The following is a 19,884-nucleotide window of genomic DNA, read 5'->3' as shown; positions in this document are numbered from 1 at the left end:
ACCCTGATTGTTTTCCGATTGCAGCGACGGGGCTTCAGACGTTTGGTGGCGAAGGAGAGGACAGGAGGTGATGAAGAGGATGATGTGGCTGATGATGAAGGTGTACCTGCTGGTGTGGGCTGTCGGTGAGTCACCGCAGATCTGATCCAATCAGGAAAGAACATTCCGACGTCTTCGACGAAAAACCAAAAAACATTTCAGAACAGTTCTCTTAAAAGAACTTTGGCAGTAATTAGTGACCTGTAACCAGTAACCAGTGACTAGTGACCTGTAACCAGTAACCAGTAACCAGTGACCAGTAACCAGTGACTAGTAACTAGTGACCTGTAACCAGTAACCAGTGACTAGTGACCTGTAACCAGTAACCAGTGACTAGTGACCTGTAACCAGTGACCAGTAACCAGTGACTAGTAACTAGTGACCTGTAACCAGTAACCAGTGACTAGTGACCTGTAACCAGTAACCAGTGACCAGTAACCAGTGACTAGTAACTAGTGACCTGTAGCCAGTAACCAGTGACTAGTGACCTGTAACCAGTAACCAGTGACCAGTGACTAGTAACTAGTGACCTGTAACCAGTAACCAGTGACTAGTGACCTGTAACCAGTGACCAGTAACCAGTGACCTGTAACCAGTAACCAGTAACTAGTGACCTGTAACCAGTAACCAGTGACGGTAATTCAGAGAAAAACTGGCTTTAAGTTGTCAAGTTTAGCAATGTTCTTATTTTGTTTCCTTGAAAACAAAACAAAATTCTCAGTTCGTCTTTATCTTTGATCTCAAATGTTTCCCCTGAACACACAAACAACGTCGTTGCTTATCCCGCCTGACAACCGTTGCTAAGGAACCGCATCTTCTGTTCAGGGTTCTCAAGGACAGAAGGTTTGTGTGTTATTTCCGCTTTGAAGTCGTGCTCGCTCTCCTGCAGGCGGTGCAGACGTCCCGGTGGACGATGAAGACGACGCGAGGGAGCCATCGGGCTACAACGAGTCAGGCTACAACGAGTCAGGCTACGGCGAGTCAGGCTACGGCGAGTCAGGCCACATGGAGCCTCCGTACTACGACCTCATCATACCCGGCGGCCTCCCGCTCTGGCTGAGCCCGAGCGGCGGCCCCCGGCCCACGGGTACGCTGCCCCCGAAACAACGAGGACACCTTAAAACGGTTGACGGACATTTAAACGTCTCGCCTGTCCTCTTCTGTCACACCTGCAGATGCGAGCAGCACCTCCACAGCGAACCTCCACCCCCTCCGCCTGCACCACTCGCTCTGGGCGGTGTTCCTGTCACTCGTGTTCTAAATCCACATTTTCTGTGACAACAGTGAATCCATCGTTACCACGAAGCTCCTCATGCAGCCAGCGCATGGGTTCATTTCATAGAATAAATGATATAATTAGTAACAATAAAGCTTCTGTTATATTGTGGATTTTATTTGTTTGTTTGTTCGAAAACTTAAAATCAATTTTGAATGTTGATTTTATTGCTATTGTTTTTAAAGCATTCTCGTATGTGGGATCCAAAGATGTTTCAACCTGTGGAGAATTCAAAGATCCTTAAAAAGCTCCCAGAGCTGGTTGTCACCAGAGTAAATAAACGTGCCCTCGGCTGGCGTGCGAGGTGCCGAGCGTTGTGGGTTCTGCGTGACGGAGGCAGCAGCTACTGAAAAACAGAGCGAGCATCCTGTGTCGATGCGGTTGATCTCTCAGTTCCTGAATACTGACGGAAACCGAAACATGAACATGAGCGTTGGAGAGAGAGTCATAGAGAGAGAGAGAGAGAGAGAGAATGAGGGTGGGTCTACGTGGTGAGACAGGGAGGGGGAGGGGGGGGTGTAGAAAGGAAAGGTTAGGGTGGGGGGGGGCTTGGGGGGGTAATAAAATGCAGTAGAGGCAGACACAAGAAGAAGCAAGAAGAAAGTATGTGGAACATCAGAACAGAATTCTAGATGCATGAAGCTTCCAGCTCTTCTGCCCCGTGTTGTCCCAAAGGTGGTTGAAGGTCACATGATTGCACACCCAACAACTGGGTGTCTCTGTGGAGCTCACGGTCTGCCCATCATTGGGGGCCGGGTGGAGGGTCAGCGGCGGGTTCTAGATGTTCCTCTCAGGAGGCCTCAGGAGCTCCTCCATCTGCAGCCCTGAGCCAGGCCTTCAAGGGTCAGAGAGAGGACAACGCAGCCCTCAATCCAAAAGGTTACGTGAAGTCAAGCGAGTCTCCTGCATGAAAGTCGTGCGTTTGTTCTTCTCATCTGCCCCCCCCCCCCCGACCTCCACCCGACCTCCACCCGGCGGTCTTCACCACGCCGGGGGACGGGGGGGATAGTAGAACTACTGCTTTCTGTACACATACTAGAAGAAGAGGGAGGGAGGCAAAAGTGTGATCGTAGGTGGAATGACAGGCACAATAAGAGAGGAGGGGGGCGGGGGGCCGAGAGCGAGAGAGAGAGAGAGAGAGAGAGAGATCACAAAGCACAAGAGGAAGAGGAAGAGGAAGAGTGCCTGGCCGAGGATCATCCAGCGCCTTTTAGGAGATATTTCCAGAGAGAGGATCCGCCGCCATGAACAACTGGAGGACTCTGCTGGTCTTTCTCGGTGAGTCGAGGGGCTTCACCTCACATCTCCAGCTCGGCCCTTCGTCTCTTCGTCTTTTGGCGCCTCTTTCGGGTGAAAAAAAAAAAAGGCTGTGGTTTAGAGATTAAAAATGAAGTCATTTGCGGATCGCTCAGTCGCACAGTAAAAATCCAAACTGATTTAGGCTCAAATGCACTTCAAGGTTCACTCAAGGTCTGAAGAACAGTCGACATAAGCAGGAAGTAACGAGCACACCGAAGCTTTGATGTGAGCGCCGACTCCAGATTGACGAGAAGCAGATTTTCAGGAAATTAGAAAGTCAGTTATGTCAGTTTTACACCATGATTTGTCTTTAATATCTCCGCCTCATTTATAAAAAAAACATGAAAGTTATCGACTAATGTTTCGAAGCGATAGGAGGCGTCAAGGTGTCTTTAATTCATACATTCAACTGCAGAAGGACGGTCATTAAATGTGGAGAATGGCATTAAGTGTTAAAATGTTCAATGAACCAAAAAATGTAAGTAGTAATCTCCAGTGTGACCAAGCAGAGGTCAAAGGTCGGAGGTAACAGAAGATCAAATGAGGTGTAAATATATCCTTTCTTTGTTCTGTTTTGGTTATTTATTCACACATCACATGTGAGCTGCAACAACAACAATTTAATTTTATGTTTCTCCATCATCATCGTTCTCTCTCTCTTTACGTTTCAGTTTTATCGATTTCTTCAATTTCCAGAGGACAAAACGGAACTTCTGCAGGTGATGTGGAATTGTTCACAATGACTGTGTGGTCACGTTTACTCATGCAATAGAACTTCATTAAGAGGAGACACACAAGTCTCTCTGGTGCTGAAGAGCGACGCTAGCGTTAGCTCACGTGGCTCCATCCTCGCCAAGATGGCGACGGCAATAAAACAGGACGGAGGCGCGCAGACAGCCAGGTTGGCGAGGCCCAAAGACCACGGGGAACCTGCCAGGCCTCTGGTCCTCACGTGTGAAGGTGTCGCTCCGAGCGTGTCTGAGTCACGTTGCACCACTTCCTGCCTCTGCTGACTCTGTGGTCTCTCACGTCTCTCACAGTCACTCAGAACGCCACGAGCGCCTCGTTGAAGACCACCGGCCTCACGGCGACTCCGGGTCAAACATCAGCCAATCAAACGGACTCGCTCGCAACCGTCCCCACGGTAACGGTTGTCTACATCAAACAGGGCTCAAAAGCATTGACATACATTGATAGCAGGTGTTATTGGAAATTTCAACCGTAAGACTTAAAAAGAGACAGTTGGTTTCTGGAGTTAAAAACAAAGCGCACAAGAATATACCAACAGCTTCCTTTAAAAACATACAAGAACTGAGAAACGTGATGGAGAACTTAAATGGAGTTTTTCCACTTTCCAATACTTCCCACGTACATTTTGACTTCATTACATTTAACTGACCTGGTTTAATTCCTTTGAGTTAGATTAATTATATAACATATAATTTACAAATGAATTATGATGTTCTATTAAGGATGAATACTCAATATCAACAGCAGATAACGTTTATCAAGTCTGATAAATTGTAAATCATGTATACATGTCTACAGTAGGTTGTACTGCTGGATTTTAACAGCACGCTGTGGCGACTGTTACTCCTGTACGTGGCGCCACTTCATCCGCTTTAATCATCTTCTACAGACTCTGGAAGGAGGAGCAAAGGTTACTGACAGGACGACAGCAGCGCTGAGCTCCGTCAGCAACACGATTGGACTCCGTGATGGTGGAACACTGGCAATAACCAGAACCTCGTTGGACAACACCTCAACAGCTCCAGGTAGCTTGCTGGTATCTGGTTGGTAGCTTGCAGGTGGCTCGCTGGTAGCTCCATGGAACTCCAGGTTTCTTTCTGGTAGCTCCAGGTGTCTCCAGGTTTCTTTCTGGTAGCTCCAGGTGTCTCCAGGTTTCTTTCTGGTAGCTCCAGGTGTCTCCAGGTTTCTTTCTGGTAGCTCCAGGTGTCTCCAGGTTTCTTTCTGGTAGCTCCAGGTGTCTCCAGGTTTCTTTCTGGTAGCTCCAGGTGTCTCCAGGTTTCTTTCTGGTAGCTCCAGGTGTCTCCAGGTTTCTTTCTGGTAGCTCCAGGTGTCTCCAGGTATCTTTCTGGTAGCTCCAGGTGTCTCCAGGTATCTTTCTGGTAGCTCCAGGTACCTTCAGGTAGGTCGCTGCACCCTCCTGCTTCTTCCTGAGTGTACTACTGCTGACCGACAGCCACACAACACTCACTCCGACTAATGCACACAGCGCATTTTTATTAAGAATTTAGTTTGAAATCCAGTTTTTCTGTGATTATGAGGATGAGTGGATGAGAATTCAGGTTGGATTTGATCATTTAAGTAGAGGATTTGATGCTTTTCTTTGTCATATATGTTGATAAACTGAATATCTTTGGGTTTGGGATTGTTGGTCAGATAAAAGCAGATATTTGAAGATATGGCCTCGGCCTCTGGGAACATTATTCAGTCGGTCTATTATTTCATATTTCTTGTGTCCACAAGGTGTCGTAACCGGACAGCACGTGTGTGTCTGTTTGAAGCGATTTATTGACCTTTAACCACACGTCTCTTTCTTTCAGGAACTAAAGTGGGAACTCCTTCTTCCTGGGGTAAGGATATTGTGCTATTGTGTTGTATTACCTTTTGTATTATTCATGTATTAAAGCATTCATTCTGTTTATCCTTCCACCCTCTACTGACACTGCTGCCACAAAGACCGTCACACGGATCATTGAATAAAAGGTGTAATAATAAAGGTGTAAAACTATGAAGGTAGATTTGTGTCTTCATTATGCAAACAAAAAATAATCTTGCATTGCAAGCAAAAATAAAGTTTTTAAGTAAAAATATGGGAACTGAGAATTAATTATTTGTTAGTCTTCCTTATGAAACTAATGTTTTTGCTCTCAAAACATTTTTTTGTTTGCATAATAAAGACACAAATCTACCTTCATATAAAAGAAGACCATTCTTATATAAATAGATCATTTCGTCTTGTAATTGTGACTTAAAACACAAGTATAAATAAAAAACAAAACAATGAAATAAATAAATTCAACAATAACTTTTTAAATAATGAATGTCATGAAAACCCAAATCACAATTATTTTAACAATTATTTGTTGACATTTTGGGAATGTATTTAATGATGTAAAAGCTTATTTTATGAAAACAATTTCATTTAAAGGGACTTTTCTCTCGTGCCACTTACATTTCATTCTCCTGACGGATTGACTGTAACAAGCCTCTCGCGCCGTAGATGTTCTAAAACAGTGCGTCTCCTGCAGGTTACGTGGTCCTCACGTTGATCATCCTGGTGATCATTGTTCTGTCTCTGATCCTCTACTTCCTCAGGAGAGCGGCCCAGGTAAGCCTCGCTCTCCCCCTCATTCCACACGAATGACCTCCCTCACCTGACGCCGTTTACCGTCCGTTTGTCCAGACGTACTCCTTCGACCTCCATTCGGCTCCCGCCAGCCGTCCCAACCAACCCGTCGGCACCTTTGAGCGAGTTCGCCTGGACGACCTGGGTGCGTTGAGTGTGTCCTCGGTTTTCTTTGACAGCTGCACAGTGTGCGATCAAACCTGATCATACCTTGCGTGCGTGCGTGTGTGTGTGTGTGTGTGTGTGTGTGTGTGTGTCGTGTCTCAGATCGAAAGCCTGCCAGCGTGGTGACCGCCTGCAGCTACCTCCCGTCTCCCACTGTGTCCAACGGCTCGACCCGGCGGGCGGAGGAGGAGCCGCGCGCCAACGGAGAGAGCGGTACATCTCGAGCGGTTAGGGGGTTAGGGATAGGGTCATTAACGTCGTGCCGAACGTTTGGCCACCGAGCTCTTTTTTAAATAGTTCACGACTTTGACGGGGGGGAGATGCAGGTCGGAAGGTGACCGAAGTGGCGGAGACGTTGTCTTGACGACCAGAATAACTTGCATGAAGTAAAAAGTGCATTTGAGTCCTCTGTCATCGCCATCCTCTCCTCAACCTCCTTCTCTTCCTCTGCTTCCTCCGTCCGTCCAGTCCCACCAGAAGCGCCGGACGCCAGCGGGCCGCAGACCCCGCCCACCGCCGACCCCGGTGACCCCGGCCCCTCGCTGGGCAGCCTAGTGGGCTGTACCAACCTCTTCTTCGATGCTGTTGAGGAGGAGCAGCAGAACGAGAACAACAACAACCCCTGTGAGGAACCGCACATCCACACCAACACTAATATTTGCCCAACGTACCCGAGTAACGTGGAGTACGTTGGCATACGGTACGGCACAGATGATGCATCAGGTGTTCAAACATTTATAAGCTCCAAAGGCTTTACACAGCGATACTGGAGACAATAGTAAAGAAACAACACAACTGTATGCAAACACACAAAACAAGGATCCAGTGGAGCCTTTTTAAATGGTGAGCTTGGATGCAGCTAAGCTAAGTCAACAGGCAGATTTTACACTAGATGTCATTTGCAGCCCCCAGCGCGCTGCACTACTCCATGCGCCACCATCGCCCTATATGTCAGAAACATCTTATTGTATCCTAAATGTCCTGCCCTTCTCCGTCTTCTCCAGCGGCCGTCTGCTCCCGGGACCCGTTTGTTGAAATCAACCTCGACGAGGCGGCGCTGTGCCATCAGCTCCTCACCCCCCCTCAAGCTCCTGCCTCTGTCCTCCCCTTCACTCCTTTCTCCTTCTCCTCCTCCTCATCATCCTCATCTTCTTCCATATCTTTGCACATCCAGTGAAGACCTCGCCACTGCGTGTGTAATCCATCAGTCTTATATTTGCCGGTGAAAAGGTGTGCGTTGCATCTCTTGTGTGAGTGTCGTAAGCTCGGAGTACCCGGAGGACGACACCTGGCGAATGTGTCGAGACGAACAAGGTTGTGTGGATGAGAGAGAATTTGGTCATTTATCAAAATAAAATATTTTTCAGAAACAAATAATAAAATGAAAGGTATAAGTCGTTTCTTCCTCTGGGGCTCGGCCTGCGGACCGGTGTTTGGGGACCTCTTCCCACTCAAAGTATCCGACAAAGTAAAGAGTAATGGGATGTGTACTGAAGAAGTTCTCACGTGGAAACCTGCAGACGAACACGGTGAGAAGACTCCAAACGTTTCCACTTCCCTTTAACGTTGGATCGCACTGTTGTTGCGTTCAAGGACATGTGTTTTTCCAAAATGCTGTTGAAGCGTTGCATTGATGTGAGAAGTAAACAACAAAATGGAATATAGACAAATTAAACAATGCACTTTGAGTTAAATACATTATCTCATCTTAAATATAGCTGTGATTTTTCTTTTCTGTTAACGCAACATCTGACACAGTTTGGAGGGATCAACTTTCGGGTCTTTCCACTTTAGATCTTTGAAGACATCCTCTCTTCTGTCGTTAAGTCGGAAAAAATGGATCAAAGTATCTCCAAACTTCCGGTTCATTTTATTTATCCCTTCGATGTGTGTACGATTTTAATCTGTAACTTCCCAGTTCTCAGAACAGCTGTGAACTTCGCACACGCATCTCCAAGGATTTAACCTGAGCTGCAGCTTCAAACTCACCGCATTGATAAAATATGCTACCGTTCTTATCTGTTTTATTGTAATATATTGTGCACATGGGAATCCCCCCTAATAGAACAACAACAACCCCTGTGAGAAACCGCACATCCACACCAACACTAATATTTGCACAACGTAGTGACGTGGAGTACGTTGGCATACGGTACGGCAAAGATGATACATCAGATGTTCAAACTCATATAAGGTCTATTGGCTTTACTCAGCGATACTGGAGACAATAGTAAAGCAACAACACAACTATAGGAGGAAAAGCAAAGCAGCAGGAAGTCCAACCACAGGAGACGGGATGCGGGGAGATTGAAAATAAAACGACAGACAAAACTAGAAAAAGCATTTCCTGCTGAAAATGTGTTGGAATGCTGAAAGCTAATTTCATTGCATAAAATACAGAAATGAAAAAAGCTTAAATTAATTCTAAACATTGCTGAAAGAATAGAATTAGGAGAAGCTGAAATTAATTTTAAAAAAATGCTGAAAATACAGAAATGAGAAAATCTGAAATGAACTTGAAAGAATTGCAAAAGCACAGAAATGGGAGAATGGGAGAACAGTTGCGCAAGAGCTAACGTGTTACTGCCTGCTGCCGGACAGGAGGAGTTTCCGAGGAGGAGCAGCCGCCTTGCTGCAGCTACCGTCATCCCAAGAAGCAGCGCCCTCATCTACCTGTATTATAAAGTGACAGACCACGTTGGTGTTGTGACTGTCAACAAACTGACGATCCTGTTGTTTTTTAGCTCACCCGTAGGTAGGAAAAACAGGCCAGAACTAACTATCAATTCGTACACTTTTATGGAATCGACTAAACCAAATTCAAGGATGTTTTTCTGGCTGGGAGACAGAATCATGCCATCATTAAATTTGTTGAGGTCCTGGGTGATGATGGAGCCCAGGAAGGACTCTCCTTAGCGTTAGATAATTCAAACAGCTCTTATCATGGCGCCACTTACACTACTTACGTATCATTTCACTCGGATCTTGACACTTCATAAGCAAATTTAAATCCAGCCATAGTTCAAATGCCTAGAATGTAGTCAGGACTCAAGGAGAATGTAACATGAGGAAGGCCTCCACCCTCCACTTACTCAGTAAATAAGGAAGAGAAACAAACCTTTAAAAGTTTAACAATTTAATGAATTTACATATAAGCGTTTTCATCTATTTACTTTTTATTTACTTTATATTTAAAATGAAAAGAATACAGATAAGAGGGTTAAAATATGGCAGTAATAAATATGTAAAACAGAAATATAAAAATTTAAATAGAATGAGCTAAAAATAAATTAAACAAAATGGATATTTAACTGAAGGGATTTGATTGTAATTTTTTGGTTAAAAACAGAGGATTTTTTCTAAGTATCTAAGTATAAGTACTTCTACTAGACAGAAAATATACTAAAGTATACGAGTATCAACCTTTTATTTCCAAAAGAACCACATGAAAAACATGTAAAACCGACTATCCAACAGATAAAATGTCTCTAGTTGTTGAGGGTTCTACAGGAACCACACTGGCTTTTAAAGAATCTTTTAGAACCATCAGGGTTCTGTCTGGTGTTTCATATTCATAGTAACTTATACATATATACTCGTGATACTTCTTCAGTTACAACACACAGTTGTCTGATGGTTTATTGTGTTTAGAAAACTTTTCACTCCAGTAAAAATATATGAATCTAACAGTCACATAATCTACGAGCCCCAATGCATTCAGATAACTGGACTACATCTGATTTAAAGCAGAGTTGTTTAGTAATTTACTCTAACAAATTGTAGCACTTAAATTGTACTTTTAATGGCTCTTATCTATAGCAAATTGTAGATTGGCTCTTCTGATTCTTGTTGATTTGTGTCTGTATCCTTATGGTTGAAATGCACAGCGTCAGCTAAATGGCATGTAATGTAATGTTTATATTGATTTCACACAGAAAAGCTGTGAATCACACGTAGAAGAAGCAGAGTCCACATCCAGCTGTGAAGCACCAGAAACGGATCCATCACCGATCCAGTCTTGCATTTAGGCTTGCAGGTATACAAGTCCAGATGTCGATCCAGACCATCTTTTCCTTCCATCTGACGAGCAGCAGGACCAGATCCAAGACTAGGACCTGGGGTTCAGTGACTGGGAACCAGGATCAGCATTAAATGCAGATACCTGACCATTTAAACCAGACTGAACCGGTCTGAAACACAAGACATGTGTCAAAGGGAGCAGGTGAACCAGGTCCAGACTGGTGGACCTGCTGAAGGACACCCCTTATATTCTGCACTAATCTGAACCATCAGTGAACATGTTAGCTCAGTTCTGACCTCTGGATTTCTTCTTGTAGTAGATGAATCCAGCCAGAGACAAAGTCAGACCCAGGATCAGTCCTGATGCTCCGATGGCCACCTTGTTCCTCTCAGACTCGGGCATGGACGGGTCTGAGGACAGACACGAAGACGGGTTAGCAGAGAGACAGGTGAAGAAGCAGACAGACAGGTACGCAGACAGACAGGTACTTACCCCAGTTGGTAACCAGAGGTTTACTCAGACTCATGTGCTCCACCACACATGCAATCTTCTCTCCAGACCTGCTGACACACAAACAGCACATCAGTGGTTATCTTCATAAACCTGGACCTAGACCTAAACCTGGACCAACTGGATCTGGATCTGAAGCTAAACTGAACCTATCGAGCTGAAGCTAGCTGGACCTGGACCAACTGGACATGAAGGTGGACTCACCTGGGCGTGTACTCCAGGTGGGAGTGGGTCTGGTAGTACCAATCCCCGTCTGCCAGCTCGTCGGTGGAAGTGACCCCGGTGGTCTCTGGCTGTCCGTCTCTGGTCCACCTCACTATGATGGTCTGGGGGTAGAAGTCATAGACGCTGCAGACCAACATGGATGAAGGTCCATCACCAGGGGGGGTCTCAGAGTGCAGCGTGACGTAGGGTTCAGCTGGAGACAACGTATGAGATGTGGTTCAATGAGTGTATTAGTACTTGCGATTCAGAGATAAACTCGTTAAATAAACCACACTTTATTTATTTGGTCTGATTTAAGTCAGACTTTCACATTTCATTTTACTAAATTACTTTTTAATATTCCTGATTTAATCATTTTTAAACTTTTCATTTCATAGGAAATGTCTTCCTCAGAGTCACAGAACATGTAGATGTGGTTCTAAGGTTGAATGAGTAATGAGCACATGAATAAGTAGTAATATTAGTATTAGCTATAGTAGCAGAACATCACCACAAGGTGGTGAAAGACTTTAGTCTGGTGTGAACGTTTAGTCAATGTTTTTTGACATGATCATTATATGATAATAATATAATGACATAATAATAATGACAAATAATGATGATAATAACCATCACAATGATAACTATGTAATAACAATAATGTTGCTCTAACTCACCTGACTTAGTCAGAACATTGTTATAAGCGATCTTGCTGTAGTGTTGACAGATGATCTCCTTCGAAGCTCTCATACTAGACAGATATGAAGCCTCGTTGTTCCAGTCTTCAGCTTTCTTCTGTCCTTGTTCAGTGAAGCCAACAAACTTCCCCACTGAGCTGCTGAACCTGGCGTATTCTAACTTGTTGAAGTAGTGAGACCTGATCAACTCGATGTCCTTCAGCTCCGTGGAGTTAAAGAGACAACGATCCATCACAGCCTCCATGTATCCATCTGAAGAGCAGATACCATCACTGAACACTGTGTTATTGATTACTGATCAGTCTATAAATCAACGGTATTGATGTACGGTATATTGATCAGTCCATAACCAGTGTATTGATCAGTGTATTGATCAACAAACTTTGAATTGATGAGTTTATTGATCAGTGGTCAGAGTAATGACCCTACCTGCTGCGTGGAGGCCGATGAAGAGGAGGGAGACGCTGAGGAAGGATGGAGCCATGTCGCTGTGTTCACTGGACAAACTGACAAAGAGTCGCTGAGAGCTGCTGTAAAAAGCAGAGCACAGGTCACATGACCTGCGTCCTCACCTGTAACAGGCTGTTACCAGGCAGACGACATCAGCAGAGTATCAGTAGCATATCTGTTATAATACTAATATTATGTCATGCTAGTATTATTGTTAATGACATATTATGTTATAAATATAGTGATTAGGAATATTATGATCATTATTATATTGTGATGATTTGTAATATTATACTGTTGTATTAACATTATTATTATGATTATTGTTATTATTGGTACTACAATTAAATATTGTTATATTTCATGTCTTGTCTGTAGATGTGCGTTCATCTAATAATGTATCTTTATCTTGTACATTGTTTACTATTATTCGCTGCTACTGGTTGACTATAATGACTTCAACAATGACAATAAAAACCTTTAACCTGAATCAAGCCGTTATTGATCATTTATCATGAATCATTTACTTTTATTTTATATATATTTATCATTCAGTGGCGTCAACATTTCTAAAATGATAAAGTTACAGAATCTCAATAAAACATAATCATATTCTGATTGTTTAATATACATACATTTATACAAATAAAGATATTTATACATCATACATTTAACAATTATCTTTAATAAAACTGCAAATTTCCGAGCTGACTTCATGAATGATAAAATTATGATTTCTTGTGTTGACTGTATTTCTGCATTAATAAAGTAACATCATTTATATATGTATGTGTGTGTGACCTTCGTTCAGAGAGTGCTGCAGATTATTTTCCTTATCAAAATAATAATAATAATAATATATTAAATCAGCTGAAAAATATCCTTATGCAACAATAAAATCTACAATTATCCTACACACACAAAGTTATTGTCATTTCTTCCCTTGATGGAAATAATAAAGAAACTGTTCATTTAGGAAACGGCTTTCATTTTAGTAGCTTAGCTTAGCATAACTATGTCTGCAAGCTAAATGGGTCCAGTTAAATCACTCCTACAAAAACTGAAGATAAATAAAAGGAACTTAATACATTTAATAAACAGCTGAGTCAATTTATTTATGTTTATTTATTAATTTCATTCATAATTACACAATAAAATACACCATATTTGTCTATAAATGATCTCCAGCAGGAAATAAATTCTAAATTTAGTTCTTATAGTTTCAACACATGTTTTTAAACCGTTAAAAGCTGCTGAGACAGAAGCAGAGGTCAAAGGTCAACTGGTCTAACTTCTTATTTTAGAGTTCATTATTGCAAGAAACAGAAGTCAAGAATGTGAAAACAATAAAATTTAGATCATCTCTACACTGTCGTTATTTCAAAATAAGAGCGGAAGATATATTCAATAATTCAACAAGAATCAGAGATCATTAACAACATTAATTAGACTGGATTAGATGATGAAGACGATGAAGATGAGACGCCTGTACGATGAAGTTCATCAACCCAATCATCTGCACTCGTTTCCTTTGATGAGGAAGAAGGTTCCAGCAGCCACTCCGAGGAGACCAACAGTCAGACCGACTCCACAGAAGACCGCTGGTCCAACGCTGGGCTGAGACACCTTCACATCTGGAGACAGAAAAGACACAATGAGCTCCACATCTGGAGAGATGAAGCTCAGCTTCCACATGTGGAGACAGAAGTGAGTTGTTTCTCACCATAGAACTTGACCAGTGGATGGTTCAGGGCCAGATGTTCCACCCTGCAGCTGTAGATGTCTTCCAGCTTTGGGGTGAACTCAAGGGTGGAGAACTGGTTGTAGGTTCCATCCTTGTTGGGGAAGGGAAGGTTCCTGCTGGTTCCCTCAGTGACGTTCTCCTGGTTCTTTGTCCAGGAGAACGTCACTGGAGCAGGAAAGAAACCAGTCACATGACAGATGAGCAAGTTGTTCTCTCCCAGTTCCACGGCGTCCTTGGGGTAGATCATGTGACTGGAAGGAGGATCTGAACAGAGAACAGAGGTCCGTTTAAAAAGCGCGTCAGGTGGAAACTCAAAGTTTGTTAACCCTGAGATGAGAGAAACTCTGGGTTGTCTGTTTCAGAAAGGGAGGAAACTAAACCTCACGCTCAGTCGCTATGGCAACCGAGCCTGTGAACCTCAACCTAATATTCTCTGCCTCACCAATGTTGCTATTTTTCTTTACAGTAGAGTTTGTTAAACCTCCTACTTGAAACGGACCCCTGGTGTGTGCCACTGAGTGATGAGTTGTTGGTCCTGTTAAGAGGACCTCGACAGTCAACAATAAATATCTTAAAAAGATGGTTGGTTTAAAGTGTAAATGCAGAAATAAGTAAACACAATTAAATGATTCCATGATGCTGTTTGTACCTCATGTAACATAAAACAGTTTAATAACAGAAAGTCAGACGTTAGAATACTTTAAAGACCCATTAAAATCAACAAGTATGAGGTGTTTGTCTTCACCTCGCTCCAGTGGGAGGTCCTTGTAGGCTTCCCGATCCATTTTCAGGATATTTCTGCAGGACTGTAGATCAGCCACAGCGACTTCATAAGCTCCTGGTAGGTCCACAGGAACCCCAAAGCTGGGGAAATGTTTGACTCCTTTTCCCTGCTTGAGGTCTACGTACCAGATCTCTTCTCCATCCACACCGAACATGTACTCTTCATCAGAGTCAGAACAGCCACTGACACGGATGCCCTCATGTAAAACTGAAGAGATGTATTTGTTTAGTCTGTCAGTAAACAAAGAGGCTGTTTATTTGTTGTTTAGTCTGTAAATAAACAAAGAGGCTGTTTATTTGTGGTTTAGTCTGTAAATAAACAAAGAGGCTGTTTATTTGTGGTTTTGTCTGTTAGTAAACAAATATGATGTTTATTTGTTGTTTAGTCTATAAATAAACAAAGAGGCTGCTTATTTGTTGTTTAGACTATTAGTAAACAAAGAGACTGTTTATTTGTTATTTAGTGTGTAAATAAACAAAGAGGTTGTCTATTTGTTGTATTTTTACCATCAGAAGTGAAACATGAGTGGAAAAGTGAGACAGGAACTCACCGTCAGCTGAGACACAGAAGACACCAGAGAGGACGAGCATCATCTTCATCATCATCATGGTCTTCATCAGCTCTTTGTGGACCAGAACCAGACTGAGACTCTGAACCCTATGAAGAGAAATGAGAGAAACTCCAGCAGCAGCGGAGCCCTTTACCTCGTCAGCCAATGAGAGAGCAGAGCTGGTGTGATGTCATCAGTGTGCAGGTAAAGAAACACTGCGCTCACATGATGTCTAATACTCAGACATGAGGACAGAACTCACAAGTCAATCAATAATCAACTGTGTGTAGGTGTGCGTTTGTATGTTACTGTATCTCCATCCCATCCGTCTCTCTAAAGGTTTGTTCCCTCTATTCTCCCCATCAAAGGGTGTTCCCTTCAAGATGTTTCATCGAAGGTCATGAACTGGGATGGTGTGGCCATGGAAACGAACTGAGCTGGAGTGTCTCACACTGATAAGAGACACATCGAGGTGGTTTGGAGGCCACCTGTAGAAGAGCTGCCTGCCCTGATGTGAGAGGAGGACGGTTCTCTGCCGTCTATTGAGCGGAAATAAACAGAGAAAGACACATTTGGCCCAGAGCCAAATGTGTTTGTTCGCCTCATACCTGTGCTCCATTACATCTTATTATTGTTCTCTTTACTTTACTGCCCCTCAGATATCTTACAGCTATTTAAAACATCACAGTTACTCAGTCCTCCCCTTTGTAACTAATGTTACAGACAGGTAAAAAGTTACAAAGTCAAGCACTTAAGTTCTTATACTCTTATTTAATACTTTCGTTTTTTCTACATTATTACTAAATTTATTTTAATAAATAGTTGCATATATATACACATGTCTAAGTGTGTCTTTGGTTAAAGGCTCACATTGCCCAAAATCGATCCTTTTTCAGTGTGTCCAGACATTTTTTTCGGCAATTGCCACCGAGCTAAAAACTGAAATGACAACAAACCAACAACTATTTTATTTTGAGTGCACAATGATATGAAACGCTCAGGTAAATGTAAACAGGTATGTACATTACTCAATACAGTACACCCCGTCAACCAATCAAAATGCTGGATTTCATCCACCCGTATAATGAAAATGAATATGTCAAGGGGATAACAGTACATATACTGTATAAGGTATACAGCAGTGGTTCTCAACTGGTCTGGCTCAGGGACCCCCCCCCCCCCCCTCCCCCCCTTAATGACAAGCCGCGACCCAAATCGAGGAACATTCTCAACTTCTCAAATTTATTCAAAATCAAGTTCATAAGCTGAATTTTATATTTTATATTCAGGATGTTTAACTATCCTACAACCCAAAAATCACAGGATGAATTTTTTCGTGATTTTTTTTTTATTCTAATTTTCATTTTCCCATGCAACCGTATGTGCGTGTGTGTGTGTGAGTGAGTGTGACAATGTGTGTATTGTGTTATGTTGAAAGGTTCCGTCTGCACAGTTCCTTAAAAAAAATGTAAAAGTGAGAACTGCAGTTTGTGAATCCACGTCCCAGGTGAGATGATGAAGAACAAAAGAACATCAACAACAGGAACTTGATCCAGTCGGGCTTTAATAAAGGGAAACACTAAAGGTGGAACAACACGCCCTGTGATTCAAAGCGTAACTTCATATGAAGTCAAAAGCATATCAGCTCCACTTCTGGGGTGGAAGGTACTTTTTTTAAATCAATGAAAGCACCAAACGAGACCAAAGCCTTTACGCTGCTGGTTACTGGTTCAGTCCCAGCTGGACAGCCATCGCTGTGATCACATGACCAACGGAACCATTCCACACTGCACACAAATCTGCAGAGGATCAAGTGGATCATCACTGATTATCTCTCATTAACTCATTAACAGAACCAATGGAGGCTTGATGTGATGAAGGTGTTTTGATAATCAAAAGCTTTTTTCTTAGTGCTGAGTTAGGAGATCTTTGCCCTGTCCTGCTGAAGAATTTAAGGCCAGAGGGTAAGCAGGGTGTGCCGGCGAGGCCAGACAATCTGGCACCAGGGTGGTGCTCTAACTAATACCGTTGAGAACTAGATTAACAGACATATAGACAGAAGCTTCTAGTGTTAGCTATATTGGAGCAGTTTCTGTCCGGAGGCAAGGTCAGCGGGTCAACCAGCAGATGTGTAAGATAAGGAGGGAGGTTCACACCACACCCCAACCAACACTCAACCATTGTTCTTTGTTTACGTTAGGCAAGGTGGTCTGCACATTGGATGTGACCGGATCCTTAGAGGCGGGGGGAGAAGGTTCATCCCCTACGCCAGCTTAGGGCCAATAGAAATCTTTTCTTTGTCTTTTGGGTTATAAAACATTATGTTCTTGCTGATGTTAGTGTGTGTTCTTCCGGCCTGCGGGCCGGTAGGATTGCTCCTGCCTTTGCAAACGCAGCGCTTATACTTGACCTGTGATCTGATGAATAAATCTACCAGAACGAGAGAAGTTGTTTGGCTGAATTCTTCCAGACGTCCCCATCCAGGCTTCCAATTTTTGAACACGAGCCTCTCTTTTGAAATTACTAACAATTTTGGTGACGTCCCGACGTGATTGGCTGACCTGGATGAAGATCGAGGGGGCATCCGTTTTCCGGACCAGGCAGAAGGCCGGCGGCGTGGTTCAGCGTTGACAACAAAGGAGCGCGCTACAGAATGGGTGAGCAGACGAGCCCCTTTTTGTTCTAAAGGAATGAAAAGTCTGCGATTGGACAAATCTAAAATAATTGTTGTCAACGGCAGAATACGTCTCTGTCCTATAAGACCACTAAATTTAAACTAAATTTCAAAATATTCTGATGATCACATGTAAAGTATAAGCACATAGTCACATTGAATTCAACATTAGGGAAAGTAAATGAGTGTCCATAGGGTAGGGATTTTAGTTTTATATATATAAGGAGTTTGCCTGAAGTCAACTCATTAGAAATCCAGAGTTGAGGTCGGTGGACCTCCTGGTGATCGCAGATCGTTACGTTTGCATGCGGTAAGGCTGACGATTTAGTTAGAGTAGGGACACAGGGTAGGGCTTTAGTTAATTAAATACAGGGTTTAAAAAGGAACGACGGTGCTCATTTGAGCTATCGAAGGTCGACCCTTAGTCATTAGAAATCCAGAATTGAAGTCGGTGGACCTCCTGGTGATCGCAGATTGTTACGTTTGCATGCAGTAAGGCTGGCGATTCAGTGTAAGAGTAGGGACTCAGCGGGTAGGGAACTTTAGGTAATTATATAGAGTTTAAAAAGGAATGACGGGGCTCACTTGAGTTCCCTGAGGTCGACTCTTAGTCGGTAGAAATCCAGAGTTGAAACGGTCCCTTTGGTGATTGCAGTTGCACGTATGTATGTCGTGGACTGGCAGTTTAGATCAGAGCAGGGTTTAAATTTATGTTAATCATTAGTCAGAAGAAAACCCAAGTTGAAAGGTACCTCTGGTCCTGCAGCCCCATTAGTGTGATATGGGGACTGGCAGGTTAGAATATTAGATGATGAAATAAGGACACAGGGAAAGATTTGTTATTTTTCATACTGGGAAATGTGTGGGTGGTTGGTGTAACTCCTGGTGTTTTACCGAACCTGGAAGCTGTGGATCAGGACTTGAAAAGGACTGAGAATCTGACAGTAAAAAGTGTTTGACTGGACTACACATCTGTGGGGATATGTATTAAAGGGTAAAAGGGAAAATCATAGTCAATAGTGGTGATACAAACATGAGAGAAATAAAACAATACAGGTGAACTGGTGTTATAAGCCTCAACAATCGAGCGCTGTATTCCTCTAATACAGTAGAAGCTTCTTGATTGGGTTCACAGTATTGGGCATTGTGTCCTTTCTCTGGTGTTCTAAAGCCATGTGTGAACAAATAAAATAACCTGTGAAACTGTGAGGAAAACAGAGGAAACCATAATGATATGGGATGGATGCAAAGTAGGCACTCTGGGTCTATTTAAGATCTATGAGAGATTTATGAAAAGAAAAAAATTTAAATTAAAAAAGGAAACATGTAACAGAAAATAAGTGGAGTGGGACGTAGAGATGCAGGAAGGCTGCAGCTGCGGAGCCCCTTATCATGATGAGACAGAGACTCAGCCAGCAGGGTGCTGCAGCCGGCTGCAGAGCCAGCACACACACAAGCACACGCAGTGCTAGGAGCTAAAGGGAGACAATGTGGAAAGAAGATCAATTCTTATAAAGTTGTGTGATTATTGATGCCGACAGAGTTTCACACAGGCAGTTAGAAAAGTTCAGTGCAAGAAGTGAATTAGATAGACGTAGCAAAAGAAAAAGATATAAAATAAAAATTGATTGTAATGGTTTAATGATTTTGTGTCATTTGGGGTTCACATAAATCAGTTAGTTTGACGAATCAGAATAAATTAATATGTTAACACCCCTTATGGGTGAGACACGCACAAGCGTCGGTGCAGTTAGGGATTGTAGATCCAACAACAGGTTTACAAACAAAACAACAATTGGAGATATCAAAATTGTTTGGTTGTCCTGTTTTTTCAGAGTGAATAAAGTTGTTATAATGAAGCATGAATGACTTCTATGTGAATGAGTTTCTAGGACTCCAAGCTATTACCCCAATGTTGATTTAACTATATGAGGTCAACAATAGGTTATTAAGAACTGTAACTAAATGTGGAAATGTGGTAGAACATTTCTGGGAGAAACAAGTTGGGTATTTGAAAGACAGACCCCAGCCGGAGCCTGTCAATTAGAGTAATCTAAACACACCACAAGGTCACGGGATGGTCAGAAAAGGCCCCAA

General features: G+C 42.8%; 3 protein-coding genes across 3 annotated transcripts; 1 reads left to right on the top strand and 2 right to left on the bottom strand.

Annotated features, from left to right (window-relative positions):
- The first annotated feature begins 2,441 nt into the window (after positions 1-2,441).
- LOC119223006 (uncharacterized) lies at positions 2,442-7,561 on the top strand. Its single transcript, XM_037480062.2, has 10 exons — positions 2,442-2,593; positions 3,286-3,333; positions 3,655-3,758; positions 4,254-4,389; positions 5,182-5,211; positions 5,890-5,969; positions 6,045-6,132; positions 6,255-6,365; positions 6,621-6,776; positions 7,157-7,561. The coding sequence occupies exons 1-10, from the start codon at positions 2,560-2,562 to the stop codon at positions 7,327-7,329; spliced, it is 960 nt and encodes a 319-aa protein (XP_037335959.2). The 5' UTR covers positions 2,442-2,559; the 3' UTR covers positions 7,330-7,561.
- A 1,914-nt stretch (positions 7,562-9,475) lies between these two features.
- On the bottom strand, positions 9,476-12,135 carry LOC119221802 (H-2 class II histocompatibility antigen, E-S beta chain-like). The gene is made up of 6 exons (XM_062558276.1): positions 12,015-12,135; positions 11,565-11,837; positions 10,888-11,101; positions 10,666-10,733; positions 10,470-10,583; positions 9,476-10,342 (listed from the first exon to the last, which is right to left on the bottom strand). The coding sequence occupies exons 1-6, from the start codon at positions 12,067-12,069 to the stop codon at positions 10,323-10,325; spliced, it is 744 nt and encodes a 247-aa protein (XP_062414260.1). The 5' UTR covers positions 12,070-12,135; the 3' UTR covers positions 9,476-10,322.
- Positions 12,136-13,243: 1,108 nt separating this feature from the next.
- On the bottom strand, positions 13,244-15,210 carry LOC119223038 (HLA class II histocompatibility antigen, DP alpha 1 chain-like). Its single transcript, XM_037480129.2, has 4 exons — positions 15,114-15,210; positions 14,525-14,770; positions 13,759-14,043; positions 13,244-13,669 (listed from the first exon to the last, which is right to left on the bottom strand). Exons 1-4 carry the CDS (start codon positions 15,178-15,180, stop codon positions 13,548-13,550), a joined length of 720 nt encoding a protein of 239 aa, XP_037336026.2. The 5' UTR covers positions 15,181-15,210; the 3' UTR covers positions 13,244-13,547.
- Positions 15,211-19,884: the final 4,674 nt, after the last annotated feature.

The sequence above is a fragment of the Pungitius pungitius genome, chromosome 1, assembly GCF_949316345.1.
Source record: "Pungitius pungitius chromosome 1, fPunPun2.1, whole genome shotgun sequence".
NCBI classification, from domain to species: Eukaryota; Metazoa; Chordata; class Actinopteri; order Perciformes; family Gasterosteidae; genus Pungitius; species Pungitius pungitius.
The sequence above is the reverse complement of the archived record's forward strand: the minus strand, read 5'-3'. Positions and strand labels throughout refer to the sequence as shown.